Below are 16,231 nucleotides of genomic sequence, written 5' to 3' on the forward strand. Positions count from 1 at the left end.
TTCTATTGCATTGGCCTAAGTGTCTGTTTTTGTGCCAATACCATGCTGTCTTAATGATTACAGCTTTGTAGTAGAGGCTAAAGTCTGGGATTGTGATGCCTCCTGCTTTGGTCTTCTTCTTCAAAATTCCTTTGGCTATTCGGGGCCTTTTGTGGTTCCATATGAATTTTAGGATTGCTTCTTCTAGCTTCGAGAAGAATGCTGGTGCAATTTTGATTGGGATTGCATTGAATGTGTAGATAGCTTTGGGTAGTATTGACATTTTGACAATATTTACTCTTCCAATCCATGAGCATGGAATGTTTTTACATTTCTTTATATCTTCTTCAATTTCCTTCATAAGCTTCCTATAGTTTTCAGCATACAGATCTTGTACATCTTTGGTTACATTTATCCCTAGGTATTTTATGCTTCTTGGTGCAATTGTGAATGGGATCAGTTTATTTATTTGTCTTTCTGTTGCTTTATTATTAGTATATAAGAATGCAACTGATTTCTGTACATTGATTTTGTATACTGCAACTTTGCTAAATTCATGTATCAGTTCTAGCAGACTTTTGGTGGAGTCTATAGGTTTTCCATGTATGATATCATGTCATCTGAAAAAAGTGAAAGCTTGACTTCATCTTTGCCAATTTTGATGCCTTTGATTTCCTTTTGTTGTCTGATTGCTGATGCTAGAACTTCCAACACTATGTTTAACAACAACGGTGAGAGTGGACATCCCTGTCGTGTTCCTGATCTCAGGGGAAAAGCTCTCAGTTTTTCCCCATTGAGGATGATGTTAGCTGTGGGCTTTTCATAAATGGCTTTTATGATCTTTAAGTATGATCCTTCTATCCTGACTTTCTTGTGCGTTTTTATTAAGAATGGATGCTGAATTTTGTCAAAGGCCTTTTCTGCATCGATTGACAGGATCATATGGCTCTTATCTTTTCTTTTATTAATGTGATGTATCCCATTGATTGATTTGCGAATGTTGAACCATCCCTGCATCCCAGGAATGAATCCCACTTGATCATGGTGAATAATTCTTTTTATATGCTGTTGAATTCGATTTGCTAGTATCTTATTGAGAATTTTTGCATCCATATTCATCAGGGATATTGGCCTGTAGTTCTCTTTTTTTACTGGGTCTCTGTCTGGTTTAGGAATCAAAGTAATACTGGCTTCATAGAATGAGTCTGGAAGTTTCCTTCCCTTTCTAGTTTTTGGAATAGCTTGAGAAGGATAGGTATTGTCTCTGCTTTAAACGTCTAGTAGAACTCCCCTGGGAAGCCATCTTGTCCTGGACTCTTATTTGTTGGGAGATTTTTGATAACCGATTCAATTTCTTCACTGGTTATGGGTCTGTTCAAGCTTTCTCTTTCTTCCTGATTGAGTTTTGGAAGCGTGTGGGTGTTTAGGAATTTGTCCATTTCTTCCAGGTTGTCCAGTTTGTTGGCATATAATTTTTCATAGTATTCCCTGATAATTGCTTGTATCTCTGAGGGATTGGTTGTAATAATTCCATTTTCTTTGTTTTTTTTTAATTTTTTTTTCAACGTTTATTTATTTTTGGGACAAAGAGAGACAGAGCATGAACGGGGGAGGGGCAGAGAGAGAGGGAGACTCAGAATCGGAAACAGGCTCCAGGCTCTGAGCCATCAGCCCAGAGCCTGACGCGGGGCTCGAACTCACAGACTGCGAGATCGTGACCTGGCTGAAGTCGGACGCTTAACCGACTGCGCCACCCAGGCGCCCCAATAATTCCATTTTCATTCATGATTTTACCTATTTGGGTCATCTCCCTTTTCTTTTTGCGAAGCCTGGCTAGAGGTTTGTCAATTTTGTTTATTTTTTCAAAAAACCAACTCTTGGTTTCATTGATCTGCTCTACAGGTTTTTTTAGATTCTATATTGTTTATTTATGCTCTGATCTTTATTATTTCTCTTCCTCTGCTGGGTTTAGGCTGTCTTTGCTGTTCTCCTTCTATTTCCTTTAAGTGTGCTGTTAGATTTTGTATTTGGGATTTTTCTTGTTTCTTGAGATAGGCCTGGATTGCAATATATTTTCTTCTCAGGACTGCCTTCATTGCATCCCAAAGTGTTTGGATTGTTGTATTTTCATTTTTGTTTGTTTCCATATATTTTTTAAATTTCTTCTCTAAGTGCCTGGTTGACCCATTCATTCTTTAAGAGGGTGTTCTTTAACCTCATATTTTTGGAGGTTGCTGAGACCTTTTCCTGTGGTTGATTTCAAGCTTCATAGCATTGTGGTCTGAAAGTATACATGGTATGATCTCAATTCTTGTATACTTATGAAGGTCTGTTTTGTGACCCAGTATGTGATCTATCTTGGAGAATGTTCCATGTGCACTTGAGAAGAAAGTATATTCTGTTGCTTTGGCATGCAGAGTTCTAAATATATCTGTCAAGTCCATCTGATCCAATGTATCTCTGAGGGCCCTTGTTACTTTATTGACCGTGTGTCTAGATGATCTATCCATTTCTGTAAGTGGAGTGTTAAAGTCCCCTGCAATTACCACATTCTTATCAATAAGGTTGCTTATGTTTATGAGTAATTGTTTTATATATTTGGGGGCTCCGGTATTCGGTGCATAGACATTTATTATTGTTAGCTCTTCCTGATGGATAGACCCTGTAATTATTATATAATGCCCTTCTTCATCTCTTGTTACAGCCTTTAATTTAAAGTCGAGTTTGTATGATATAAGTATGGCAACTCCAGCTTTCTTTTGACTTCCAGTAGCATGATAGATAGTTCTCCATCCCCTCACTTTCAACCTGAAGGTGTCCTCAGGTCTAAAATGAGTCTCTTGTAGACAGCAAATAGATGGGTCTTGTTTTTTTATTCATTCTGATACCCTATTTCTTTCGGTTGGCACATTTAGTCCATTTACATTCAGTGTTATTATAGAAAGATACGGGTTTAGAGTCACTGTGATGTCTGTATCATCCTTGTAGCGATATCTCTGGTACTTTGTCTCACAGGATCCCCCTTAGGATCTCTTGGTTGGACTGGTTTAGTGGTGACGAATTCCTTCAGTTTTTGTTTGTTTGGGAAGACCTTTATCTCTCCTTCTATTCTAAATGACAGACTTGCTGGATACAGGATTTTTGGCTGCATATTTTTTTCTGTTCATCACATGGAAGATTTCCTGCCATTCGTTTCTGGCCTGCCAAGTTTCAGTAGAGAGATCGGTCACGAGTCTTATAGGTCTCCCTTTATATGTGAGAGCACGTTTAACCCTAGCTGCTTTCAGAATTTTCTCTTTATCCCTGTATTTTGCCAGTTTCACTATGATATGTCGTGCAGAAGATTGATTCAAGTTACGTCTGAAGGGAGTTCTCTGTGCCTCTTGGAATTCAATGCCTTTTTCCTTCCCCAGTTCAGGGAAGTTCTCAGCTATTATTTCTTCAAGTACACCTTCAGCACCTTTCCCTCTCTCTTCCTCCTCTGTAACACCAATTATGTGTAGATTATTTCTCTTTAGTGCATCACTTAGTTCTCTAATTTCCCCCTGGTACTCCTGGATTTTTTTATCTCTCTTTTTCTCAGCTTCCTCTTTTTCCATAATTTTATATTCTAGTTCCCTTATTCTCTCCTCTGCCTCTTCACTCCGAGCCGTGGTCGTTTCCATTTTATTTTGCAGCTCGTTTATAGCATTTTTAGCTCCTCCTCACTGTTCCTTAGTCCCTTGATCTCTGTAGCAGTAGATTCTCTGCTGTCCTCTATACTGTTTTCAAGCCCAGTGATTTATTTTATGACTATTATTCTAAATTCACTTTCTGTTATATTGTTTAAATCGTTTTTAATCAGTTCATTAGCTGTCATTATTTCCTAGAGATTCTTTTGAGGGGAATTCTTCCGTTTCGTCATTTTGGATAGTCCCTGGAGTGGTGTGGAACTGCAGGGCACTTCCCCTGTGATGTATTGAATTACTTGTGTTTGTGGGTGGGGCCACAGTCAGACCTGATGTCTGCCCCCAGCCCACCACTGGGGCCACAGTCAGACTGGTGTGTGCCTTCTCTTCTCCTCTCCTAGGGGTGGGATTCACTGTGTGGTGGCATGGCCTGTCTGGGCTACTTGCACACTGCCCGGCTTGTGGTGCTGGGGATCTGTCTGGCGTATTAGCTGGTGTGGATCGGCAATGTGCACGGGGGGGGGGGGGGGGGGGGGTGGGGGGGAATGGCAGGCTCTCCTAGCATATCATTCGGTGATCCACTTCTGGAGGGGCCCTGTGGCAGCGGAAGGGAGTCAGACCCGCCACTGGAGGGATGGATCTGCAGAAGCACAGCGTTGGGTGTTTGCGTGGTGCAAGCTAGTTCCCTGACAGGAACCAGTCCCTTTGGAATTTTGGCTGGGGGAGGGGCAAGGGAGATGGTGCTGGCTAGCACCTTTGTTTCCCACCAAGCTGAGCTCTGTCCTTCGGGGCTCCACAACTCTCCCTCCCGTTGTCCTTCAGCCCTCCAGTTCTCTGAGCAGAGCAGTTAACTTATAACCTTCCAGATGTTAAATCCCGCTTGCTGTCCCAACACACTCTGCCTGGCCCCTTTTCTTTTGCAAGCCAGACTCGAGGTCTCTGCTTGGCTGGCGGGCTGCCCCTTCCCCCGGCTCCCTTCCACCAGTCCGTGTAGCGAGCACTGCCTCTCCTCCCTTCCTACCCTCTTCCATGGGCCTCTCGTCTGTGCTTGGCTCCAGAGAATCCGTTCTGCTTGTCTTCTGCTGGTTTTCTGGGTTATTTAGGCAGGTGTAGGTGGAATCTATGTGATCAGCAGGACGTGGTGAGCCCAGCATCCTCCTATGCCGCCATCTTCCCAACTTTTCATTTTTAACATACTTTTAAAAAAATAATAAGAAGAATATTTTAAGAGCAGTTTTAGGTTCACAGAAAACCTGAGGGAAAAATATAGAATTTTCCCATATGTCTCTTTCCCTGACATAAGTATAGCTTCCTGCATCAAAAGTGTACATTTGTTACAATTGATGAACTTACACTGGTACATTATAATTACCCAAACTACTGAGAGTTTACATTAGGGTTCATTCTTTGTGTTGTATATTTTATGGTTTTGGACAAATGTAAAATGACATGTATCCACTATTATAATACACATTATAATAATAATTTTCACTTGCTTAAAAAATCCTCTGTGTGCCTCTTCTATCCCCCAGCCCCAACCTATGGCAGGCACTGATTTTGTTACTGTCTCCATAGATTCACCTCTTCCAGAATGTTATATAGTTAGTATATAGCTTTTTCTAGAATCTTATATAGTTACATAGTATATATAGTTATATAGTTATAAAGCCTTTTCAAAGTGACTTCTTTCACTTAGTAACATACACTTAAGATTTCTTCATGTCTGGATATGAGTTTATTTATTCATCTCTGAAAGACATATTGTTTGCTTCCAAAATTTGCAATTATGAATATAATTACTTAAATATCCATGTACAGGTTTTTGTGTAAAGATAAGTTTTCAACTCTTTTAAGTATATACTTCTGTTTCAATTAATCTCCCTGGCAATTTATAATTTTATTACTCTGAAAAGTAATAATCTACATATGAATATCAACAAGTTAAGAAAAGAACAGCAGATTATATTGAAAATATTAGTTATTGATTGACTGTAAGTGGTGGGCATTCCTGAATCTGGTCTCTGTTGTTAAAGACAAAGTTTTCAGTATTTAATTCCATGTCTTTCTTTCATATGACATGCTTTTGAAGTATCTAAAAAGTTATCTCCAAATCCAGGGTCATGGAGATTTGCTCCAATTTTATCCTCTAGAAGTTTAACCGTTTTGTATTTTACATGTATATCTATGATCCATTTGAGCTAATTTTTATAAAAAGTTAACTAAGTACTTAGTAACTTAGTTAAGTAAATTAATAATAAGTACTAACTTTTTGCATGTGAATATCCAGCATCATTTGCTGAAAGATGATATTTTCTCCATTGAACTACCTGCCTTTGTTCCATTATCAAAGATCAGTTGATTATATTTATGTGGGTTTAATTCTATCTTCTCTATTTAATTCCATTAATTTGTTTTGATTATTGTAGCCTTAAAAAATGCATACATGTCAAGTAGTTAAATGGTTCTTCTTTATTCTTCAGCATTATGTTGGCTATTCTGCATCTTTTGCTTCTCCATATAAACATTAGTTTGCCAAATAAGTTATCAATAACCAGAAAATAACCAACTAGAATTTTTCTTGGGAATGTATTGAATGTATAGATCAAGTGTGGAAGATCTAACATCTCAAAAATATTGAATGTTCATATCCATGTACATGGAATATGTCTCCATTTTCATACATCTTTGAGTTTGTTACATTAGACTTTTGCAGTTTTCCTAATACAGGTCTTGTAAATTTGAAACCAATTATTTCTGGTGCTAATATAAATGGCATTGTTTTTAATTTCAAATGCCAATTGTTTATTGTTATATATAAGTACACAGTTGACTTTTGTATATTAAACTTTCATTATGCTACCTTACATAATCACTTATTGGCTCATATATCTCTTTTTGTCGATTCTTTGGGATAATTTACACAATCATCTCATCTGAGAAGAAAAAATTGTATTTCTTTCTTCCCCAATTTTATATCTTTTATTTCCTGTTCTTATTTCCTGTTCTTAAGGTTTTATATTTAAAATCTTTAGGTATGACTAAAGTCATATGTTTTATGACTAAAACCATTAGGTACCATAAATTTTTATGACTAAAACCATTAGGTATGACTTTAAGTATAATGTTGAAAGAGAAAAGTAGTAAGACTAAACGTCCTTGCCTTGTTCCTGATCTTAGCAGGAAAGCTTCTAGCTATATTCTCACTATTTTTTCTTATATTCCTTCAATGTAGTAGGCCATATTAATGTGAAATTCTAAATAAGGTAGAGCAATTTCCTATCTGTATATTTAAAAATGAATTCAAACCTTAGAGAAAGTCACATTCAAATAAGCATATCTAAATTAAAAATAATAAAAAACATTTACTTCCTGAAAAACAATAAAGGGGATGCAATTTATAAATCTAGGGAACACCAATAATATTCCTTTTTCCTATTCTTCATAATTTTCTTTCATATTATTTTACATTGGAGCCTCTCATCTGTGACCCTCCACCCCAAACACACAAGTGAAATCTCACAAAATAAGTTCTTTTTTTTCTCTGAACCCCATGGCTTACTCTCTTCTTGCCACTTGCTCTTTTTCCCTTTCTCCCTCAACTTTGTCTTTTGTTTTACTCTATTTCAATTTATTTTTTTCTTAGGTTTTCCCCTAGTCTGTTATGTATTCTTATGTATGACTTTTTTTTTATTGAGGTATAATCCAGGTGTATAATTTAGTGATTTCATATTTGTATGCATTGTAAAGTGATCACCACAATAATTCTAGTTAACATACATCATCATACATAATTACAATTTTTTTTTGTGCTGAGGACTTTCAAGATCTGCTCTCTTGGTAACTTTCAAATATTCAATACAATATTATTAACTATATTCATCATAGTTACATCACATCTCCATAATTTATTTATATTATAACTGGGGACTTTACCTTTGACAACCTTTACTCACATCACCCATCATCCCCCCTCCCCCCACCTGTGGCAACTACCAATCTGTTTCTGTATTTATATGCTTGTTTTTAAAAATTCTATCTATGTTGGGATGAGCACGGGGTGTTGTATGGAAACCAATTTGACAATAAATTTCATATTAAAATTTTAAAAAATAAAAAATAATCATCTGTATTAAGACAAAAAATAAAATAAAAAATAAAAATTCTATCTATAATTGAGATCATTTAGTATTTGCCTTCTAGTCTCTAACTTATTTTACTTTGCATAATGCCCTCAAGGTCCATCCATGTTGCCACAAATGGCAATATTTCATTGTTTTTATGGCTGAATAGTATTCATATATAAAACATTTTTTTAATATGAAATTTATTGTCAAATTGGTTTCCACAACACCCTGTGCTCATCCCAACAGGTGCCCTCCTCAATGCCCATCACCCACCCTCTTCTCCCTCCCACCCCCCATCAACCCTCAGTTTATTATCAGTTTTTAAGACTCTTATGGTTTGCCTCCCTCCCTCTCTGACATTTTTTTTCCTTCCCCTCCCCCACAATCTTCTGTTATGTTTCTCAGGATCCACATAAGAGGGAAAACATATGGTATCTGTCTTTCTCTGCATGACTTATTTCACTTAGCATAACACTCTCCAGTTCCTTCCACATTGCTACAATAGGCCACATTTCATTCTTTCTCATTGCCACGTAATATTCCATTGTGTATATAAACCACAATTTCTTTATCCATTCATCAGTTGATGGACATTTAGGCTCTTTCCATACTTTGGCTATTGTTGATAGTGCTGCTATAAACATTGGGGTACAAGTGTCCCTTTGTATCAGCACTCCTGTATCCCTTGGGTAAATTCCTAGCAGTGCTATTTCTGGGTCATAGGGTAGATCTATTTTTAATTTTTTGAGGAACCTCCACACTGTTTTCCAGATGCTGGTGAGGATATATAACATCTTTTTATCCATTCATTCATAGATGAGCACTTAGGTTGTTTCCATATTTTGACTATTATTAAAAAAATGCTATAATTAACATCTTTAAAAATTAGTGATTTGGTTTCTTTGGATACATATGAAGAAGTGGAAGTACTGGATCATATGGTATTCCTATTTTTAATTTTTTGAAGAACATCCATACCGTTTTCCACAGTAGTTACACCAATTTGCATTCCCACCAACATGAGGGTTCCTTATTCTCCTCTTCCTCACCAACACTTGTTATTTCACATCTTTTTGATAATAACCATTCTAGCATGTGTGGGTAATATATCATTGTGGTTTTGATTTGTATTTCTCTTATGATCAGTAATATTGAGCATCTTTTCAGGTACATATTGGCTATATGTAGGTCTTCTGTTTCTCATTTTTAAGTATGATGTTATCTGTGCATTTTTGTAGATTTTCCTTCTATTGAGAAATTTCCCCGTTTCTTACTGGATTGGTGATTTTCAATCATATATTGTACATGTTTAGTCAAGTCCTTTTTTCTGAATCTATTGATATATAATCATATGACTTTTCTTTTTAGCCTAATGGTGTGATAGGTTAGTCATTGATCTTCAAATGATAACCTCACCTGTATACCAAGAATAAAATCCATTTTCTTGTGATATAATATTCTTTTATAATTTGATTTGCTAATATTTTTGAGAATTTTTGCATTTTTGCTAATGAGTGATATTGGTCTGTAATTTTTTCTTATAATGTCTTTGGTTTTGGTATTGTGATAATGCTGACCTCAGAATGAGTTTGCAAATATTCCTTCTGCTTCATTTTGTGGAAGAGGTTGTAAATAATTGATATAATTTCTTTCTTAAAAGTTTGGTCAAATTCGTGAGAGAAAGGGTGCCAGGTGGCTCAGTAAGTTAAGTGTCTGACTCTTGGTTTTGGTTCAGGTCATGATCTCATTGTTCCTTTGTTCTGGCCCCACTTGGGATTCTTTCTCTCTCTCTCTCTCTCTCTTTCTGCCCTTCCCCTGCTCACGCTCTCTATCTCAAATAAGTAAATAAATAAACTTTGTAAAAAAAAAGAATAAGAAAAGTAAAATATTTTATTTTACTTCCTTTATTCCTTCTCTTCTACTCTTTCTTCTGTACATATGTCTGAGTTTCTAATCTACATCAGTCCTTTCTGAAGCATTTCTTGCAAAGCAGGTATATTTGTGACAAATTTTCTGAAATTTTGTTTGTTTAAAAGTCTTGGGGCGCCTGGGTGGCGCAGTTGGTTAAGCGTCCGACTTCAGCCAGGTCACGATCTCGCGGTCCGGGAGTTCGAGCCCCGCGTCAGGCTCTGGGCTGATGGCTCAGAGCCTGGAGCCTGTTTCCGATTCTATGTCTCCCTCTCTCTCTGCCCCTCCCCCGTTCATGCTCTGTCTCTCTCTGTCCCAAAAATAAATAAACGTTGAAAAAAAAATTAAAAAAAAAGAAAGTCTTTATTTTTCCTTCTTTTTTGAAGTATAATTTTAATGGATACACATTCAAGGTGGCTGTTTGGTTTTTTTCAGCATTTAAATATTTCACTCCCTTCTCTTATTGCTTTCAATGATTTCTGAAGAAAAGTACAACATAATTATCATCCTTACTCTTCTGTAGATAAGGTTTTTTTTATTTTCTAGATGCTTTCAAGATATTCTCTTCACTTTTTTATATTTTCTGCAGTTTGAATGTTATTTCCACATGCATTTTTAAAATGTTTGCCTTGCCTGACATTCTCTGAAGTTTATGTATAGGACCTTTGGGGAAATTATGTCAATATTGTTTCAAATAGTTTTCTGTCCCTTTCTTTTTTTCTCCTTCTGGTATTCCCATGACATGTATATATTTTTTAATTGTCCCACAGTTCTTGGATATTCTGTTGTATCTTTTTATTGTTTTTTCTCTTTGCACTTAAGTTTTGGAATTTTTTTATTGACATTTTCTCAAGCTCACTGATTATTTCTTTGGTTGTATACAGATGAGCCCATCAAAGGAATTCATGTCTTCCATATAGTGCTTTAGATTTCTATTACTTAAAATATATTTTTTTAGAATTTCTATCTCACTGCTTATATTGCCCATCTGTTCTTTTATGTTGTCTACTTTCCCTAAGCACATTAATCATGGCTGCTTTAGATCCTTGGTCTGATACTTCCAACATCTTTGGCATATGTGTCTGGTCTAGACCTTTCTCTGTCTCTTCAAATTGTGATTTTTTTAGCATGGCATGTAACTTATTGTTGACAATCAGACATGATGTACTGATTAAAAAGAAGTAGTCTCCAACAAAAAAGTTATTCTATGACAATATATGAGAAAATCTTGGAAAGTAATGACACTCTGATATGTGGGAAGTGGCTGTCTGAATTGATATCCCCCCAAAATCTCAAATCTCCAGATTCATCTGAACCTACAGAAATGGTTCATTTATTTCTGTCAAGGGATAAAATTCCCCACTTGCTAGAAGATTATACAGAGGTCTGGCACTTGCAAGTTAACATATGCCCCCTAAAATTTTCTCCCACTTTTCTTTCTGCCACTATACCAATAATAAGAATTACAGTATAATTTGACTGGAGATGTTCTGGGCCTGATAAGGAACAAAAACAATTACACTCCAAAGGAAATGCAAGACTTGTCCCAATAGGGGCAAGAACAGTAGTCATGAACTTAATTCTGAGTTTGTTTTATGAAATAACTAGAATATAAGGTTGACCTAGAGAATGTTTATTGATTTGAAGGACCTTTATAAGGACACTGAAAAAATCCTCAATAGATGTAGCATGTACACTTCTATGATGTCTCCTAGAACCATGGGGAAAAAATGGCTCATACCACATGAATACAAATGCCAGAATATTTATGGTAGAAGAAGAGATTATAAGCCTCAGATAAATGGGCATGCTAATTGGATATACTATATAAGGCCTAACCCTAAAAATGGCAGTGCATCACGTGAAGGTCCATAGGATATATCATTTATTTACTTAATTTTACTTAATCAAAAATGCACTAGAAATGGTTAGGAATTTAGTGTAGTCCATGCTCATGGTAGGAGATACTATTACAGATCTGGGTTCATTGATACCCATGGGGATGACAGAACCATGAGACAATAGAAGTCAATAATGATCAGAAACTATCATAAATAATGGCAAGATACTAGGGAAAACCAGAGGGGCCTGGTCCTCAGAGAATTATGGAAACCTTTCTTGTTGGTGAAAAAATATGCAGCCAACACAAGTACTGTTCAATCTATCCAATGAACTGTAATTAACAAAGGATAATCAGGAAGCTGAAAGCAGTTGTCCCAATAAAATGTCACAATTTCTTGCCACATTTCTGGAACTAAGCAAGGTTTTTGACCATGAATCACTAACTAAAGAAGCAGCAGCATCTTAAATACGAAGTTCTCAACAGGATCAAAACAATATAGTTATGTGATGATGATTCTTCCTATTCTTGACAAGAACTATGGCCATTTCTTCATGTAACTATATTTTGAAATAAATGTTCTCCAAACATTTTGAGAACTGTTGGACACAAGGTCCAAACTGATACAAATACTCATAAACCTGAAGACTCATCACTTTCCCTTTTTTAGGACATGGACATATAGGGATCAGATAATAAATGGAATTCTTTCCTAGGATATATTTGGTCTTTGGACTCACCCAGTGGCTATTTCCCCCCTCCTTATGTGTATGTTTGGAATTTATATATATATATAATGCTTGGCAAAACTGCCACCTAGAACTTTTGATGTGTGGTGTCAAATTGTCTTATGGGTAAATACAAGTGGAGGCCTCTGAAACTTCCCTAGATGGATAAAATATAAAACCAAAAACAGTATCACGTCCTGGTGTAAATGGCTTGGATTATTGTCACCTTTAAAATACAGCAGATATAAAGTTAGTGGCCCCCACAATATCTCCATTTAAGTTACTACTCTAGTCTACAAAACCAGGCATATCTTGAAGGATGATAATAGGATCCTCAAACTCAAAAGTGTTGTATTTACATTTGCAGTAATTGTGCCAGATGTGTTGTCTTTACTAAAGATTAAGATATGGTATATGGTGTGTGCCTATTCATCAGACAAATCTGTTCCAGTTCATCTTTATTAGAAAATAAAATCATCTGATAGTTATCATATTCACATGGAGTGAATAACAATATACATTTTAGTTTTTCCCAGGACTAGGTTAATTTTCCCATCCTCTTTCGTAGAGTAATCAAACAATATCTGTATTATTTGGACATGTGGAGAATATCACAGTGCTTATCTCTATCAATGATATCATGCTAATGGACCAGATAAGCAAAAATAGCTAGCACTTTGTAGGTATCTATAAGACATATGTGTTCCAGAGGATGAGAGCTAAATACTAGGGATATTCAGTGGCTTGTACTTTAATAAATGATTAGGAGTCCAGTTGTTTATGTCATGTCAGGACATCTCCTTTGAAGAAAAGGACATATTATTTTGTTTTACATTTTCCACTATTAAGATGGAAGTACGACAACTATTGGGTTTCCTCAGATTCTAGTAACAGCCTATTATATACCTGAAAATATTGTTACAAACCATATATCAAGTGATATGAAAGGCTATCAGCTTACTGTAGGGAAGATAGTAGGTGAGGTCCTTGAAGCTGACTCAGCTGGTAAATGCAAGCCCTATTGCTTCAGTCCTATTACCCAGATTAAATGGTATTAGTGTTTTCATGGGTGGGGAAAGATGCTGAATTATGCTTTAATAGAAGAATAGCAATGTATACCCCAGGTTTTTGGAATGAAACCATGCCATTTCCAGTAGATAATTCTTCATTTTTGGAAAAATACCTGCTGGTGTATTATTACACTCTGAGAAAGAAGTTCTGACCATGAAACAACAACTAATTGTTGAAATATTAATAATGAAATATTAATAATGAAATATTAACAAAACTGAAAGAAGAAATAGACCATGATACAGGAATAGGAAGGAAATACAGAAAATTCTTAGCAGTGGTGAGTGGAACTTAATTAGTGGGTGAAAACTCTTAGTTTTATGCATTTTAAGTATTTGAATTTTATAAAATTGTATTTACTTGTTTTACTTCAAAATGAAAATACTAAACTATTAAGTGTAAAAGCACAAATAACATATAAACTCCATAGATGTAAACTGTTAGAGGTGTGAGTTGATCATAAAGTTTTACTTGTTTTTCATTTTTAATATTTTTACATCTATTTTATTTTATTTTGGAAAATATGTTTACTTAAAATGAAATGCAAATGGCTTATCATTAAAGTAAAATTTTGGAAAGATGACTAGGATAAGAAATTAAAGTGGCCAAGTCAATTGTTGGTAATTTAATTGTCATATTTTGTATAGAAATTAAAGTGCAGAAATAGGAAATGTGTAAGTGGTGGCAGCAAATGTTTACAAAATAACTAAATGATATAATATTTTTGAAAAATTCTAAATTCACCCAATGTTGTGAATATGATGGCCATAATATATTGAATCTCATTTAATAAAAATGATTGGGGAAGGCAAAGTATTTATCAGAAAGTCAATATATGAAGGTCGTAAGTAGTAATTTTGTCCTTAACCATTATGCTGTCAAAATTTTCACTATTTTTTCCAACCTATTTCTCATACAGTATTAATAAACTTAGGAAAAATAATTTCATTCTTTTGAATATATACATAATATATAAAAACTAACAAATTTATATTTTTTTGTTTGTTTCAGATATGTAATAATTTGGGTAATTGTCATTGTTTTCCTGGCCATAGGCCTCCATATTGTGAATTCCAGATTGGTTCACCAGGGGGAAGTATTGATGATGGAAATGTTCAGAAATCTGGTGAGTAGAAATAAAACTTTTAAAACAAAAATAGATGTTGTTTTATTAAATAGTTAAAGAAATATAATGCTGAGTCTAATCTTTCATGTTCACCTGAGTAATTAAAAGGGCTATCTTGAATAGTGACTTTAATGAAATTAGTATTACACAATATTTGTAATATTTTCTCAGATACTCAGTTTTCAACATCTTAGTTAAATAAGTAGAAGATGGTATTCAAGTTTCAATAAATACCATAGCAAGAATTCAAAACAAATTAAAATGTGGAAGAATAAACACTACATAAAAGATTTGCATTTTATATTATTAAAAATTTTGTAGACCTAAAAAACAGCTATAGCATAGGGTGGTCATTCTGAATGAAATTTGGAAAATACATATGACAAAATATAAATGGAATTAATAATAAATCATACCTTGACTGGAGTAAATTTTTATATTTTCTCTTATTTGCATAAATTATGTTGATTCAATCATTCATTCATTCATTATTCCCTATACAAACATGTTAAGAGTCTGGTAAGGCAATAGTATCGAGATCCACATTTCAGAAAGTCCAATAAAGCAACACCATGGAGAATGGATTTGATAATATGAGTCTGAATGAAACTATTCATTGGAAAACAATTACCTTAATTATAAGGACCTGAAATAAACAATAAAAGAGAAGATAAGTTGTTGCATTATCGTGTTTTTATGAATAACAATGAATAAGGCATGATGGTCATTCATATGGTCATTATATTTGGCACACGGAGAAGAATGGGTAATGATAATATACCTACTTTGCAAAAATAATTGAAGGATGGACACAGCATGAAGATAATGTATTTAATTTTGTATAAATAGAGTTTGGGTTACATGTTAAAGAATCCATGTGAAAACATCTATGGGAATCCATGGGAATTTGATAATAACGTTGCCAACTAAGTAGTGACATCAGAGACTGATAATCCTTAATTTACAGTTATCTTATATTGAAAGTAATTTCTGGAAAGGTAAAAATATGTACATTTTTATGTGTGATGAGATAAGAGATTTGGATATAAATTCTGGATGCAACAGTAGAGACATAATCTCTAAAATAATTGTTAATCCTTGAAAAACAGATGACAAAAAGGAATGGTCACAATGACTTATTTTTCTGGTCATGAAAGATTACCATAAAATTACATGAGATATTTTCATCAGGTAATAATACACAACTATGATCTTTGACATAAGGAAAACACATGAGATTCACCATTGTAGGTTAGTGAGATAATCAACCATTTCTGCTGGCATATAATGGGTGGTTCAAATGAAAATTAGAAAGAAAGAATGTACAGAAAAGATATTTGAAAAATTATGACCCCAAATTTCTGTAACAGGGTGAAAAAAGCTTACACTCAGATATAAGAAACTAAATGAACCTTAATAAGGATAAATGTAAAGAAATTTACACTTAAGACAATCATAATCAAACTTCTGAAAACCATTGGTAAAATAAATAAATAAATAAATAAATAAATAGTTTAAGTTAGTCTTTTAATTATCCTATAGTATAGACAGGAGATCAACAAAACCTCTCTCTCCTCCAGAAGCAACTAAAAAGGTGGACAAAACCTGTCAAACCAACCATTTCAGTACTCTGTAAATCGGCCAAAAGCTAATAAAAAGTATTTATTCATGAAATCCACTTCAATTAATAAGAGTGTAAATTTGTGGTAATCCTTCCCTGAGGCTGTTCTTATTTCTTCAGTCCCAGCTCTGTCAACATGGTAATTTAACTAGGACACAGCAAGATG

General features: G+C 34.7%; 1 protein-coding gene across 1 annotated transcript in view; it reads left to right on the forward strand.

Annotated features, from left to right (window-relative positions):
- ADAM18 (ADAM metallopeptidase domain 18) overlaps nucleotides 1–16,231 on the forward strand; it is a 164,963-nt gene that overhangs the window by 130,231 nt on the left and 18,501 nt on the right. The window contains exon 18 of the mRNA XM_043563577.1: nucleotides 14,330–14,444. Coding sequence (XP_043419512.1) covers nucleotides 14,330–14,444 — 115 coding nt within the window. The remainder of the gene's footprint in view (nucleotides 1–14,329; nucleotides 14,445–16,231) is intronic.

This window comes from Prionailurus bengalensis, chromosome B1 (genome assembly GCF_016509475.1).
Source record: "Prionailurus bengalensis isolate Pbe53 chromosome B1, Fcat_Pben_1.1_paternal_pri, whole genome shotgun sequence".
Classification (NCBI taxonomy): domain Eukaryota; kingdom Metazoa; phylum Chordata; class Mammalia; order Carnivora; family Felidae; genus Prionailurus; species Prionailurus bengalensis.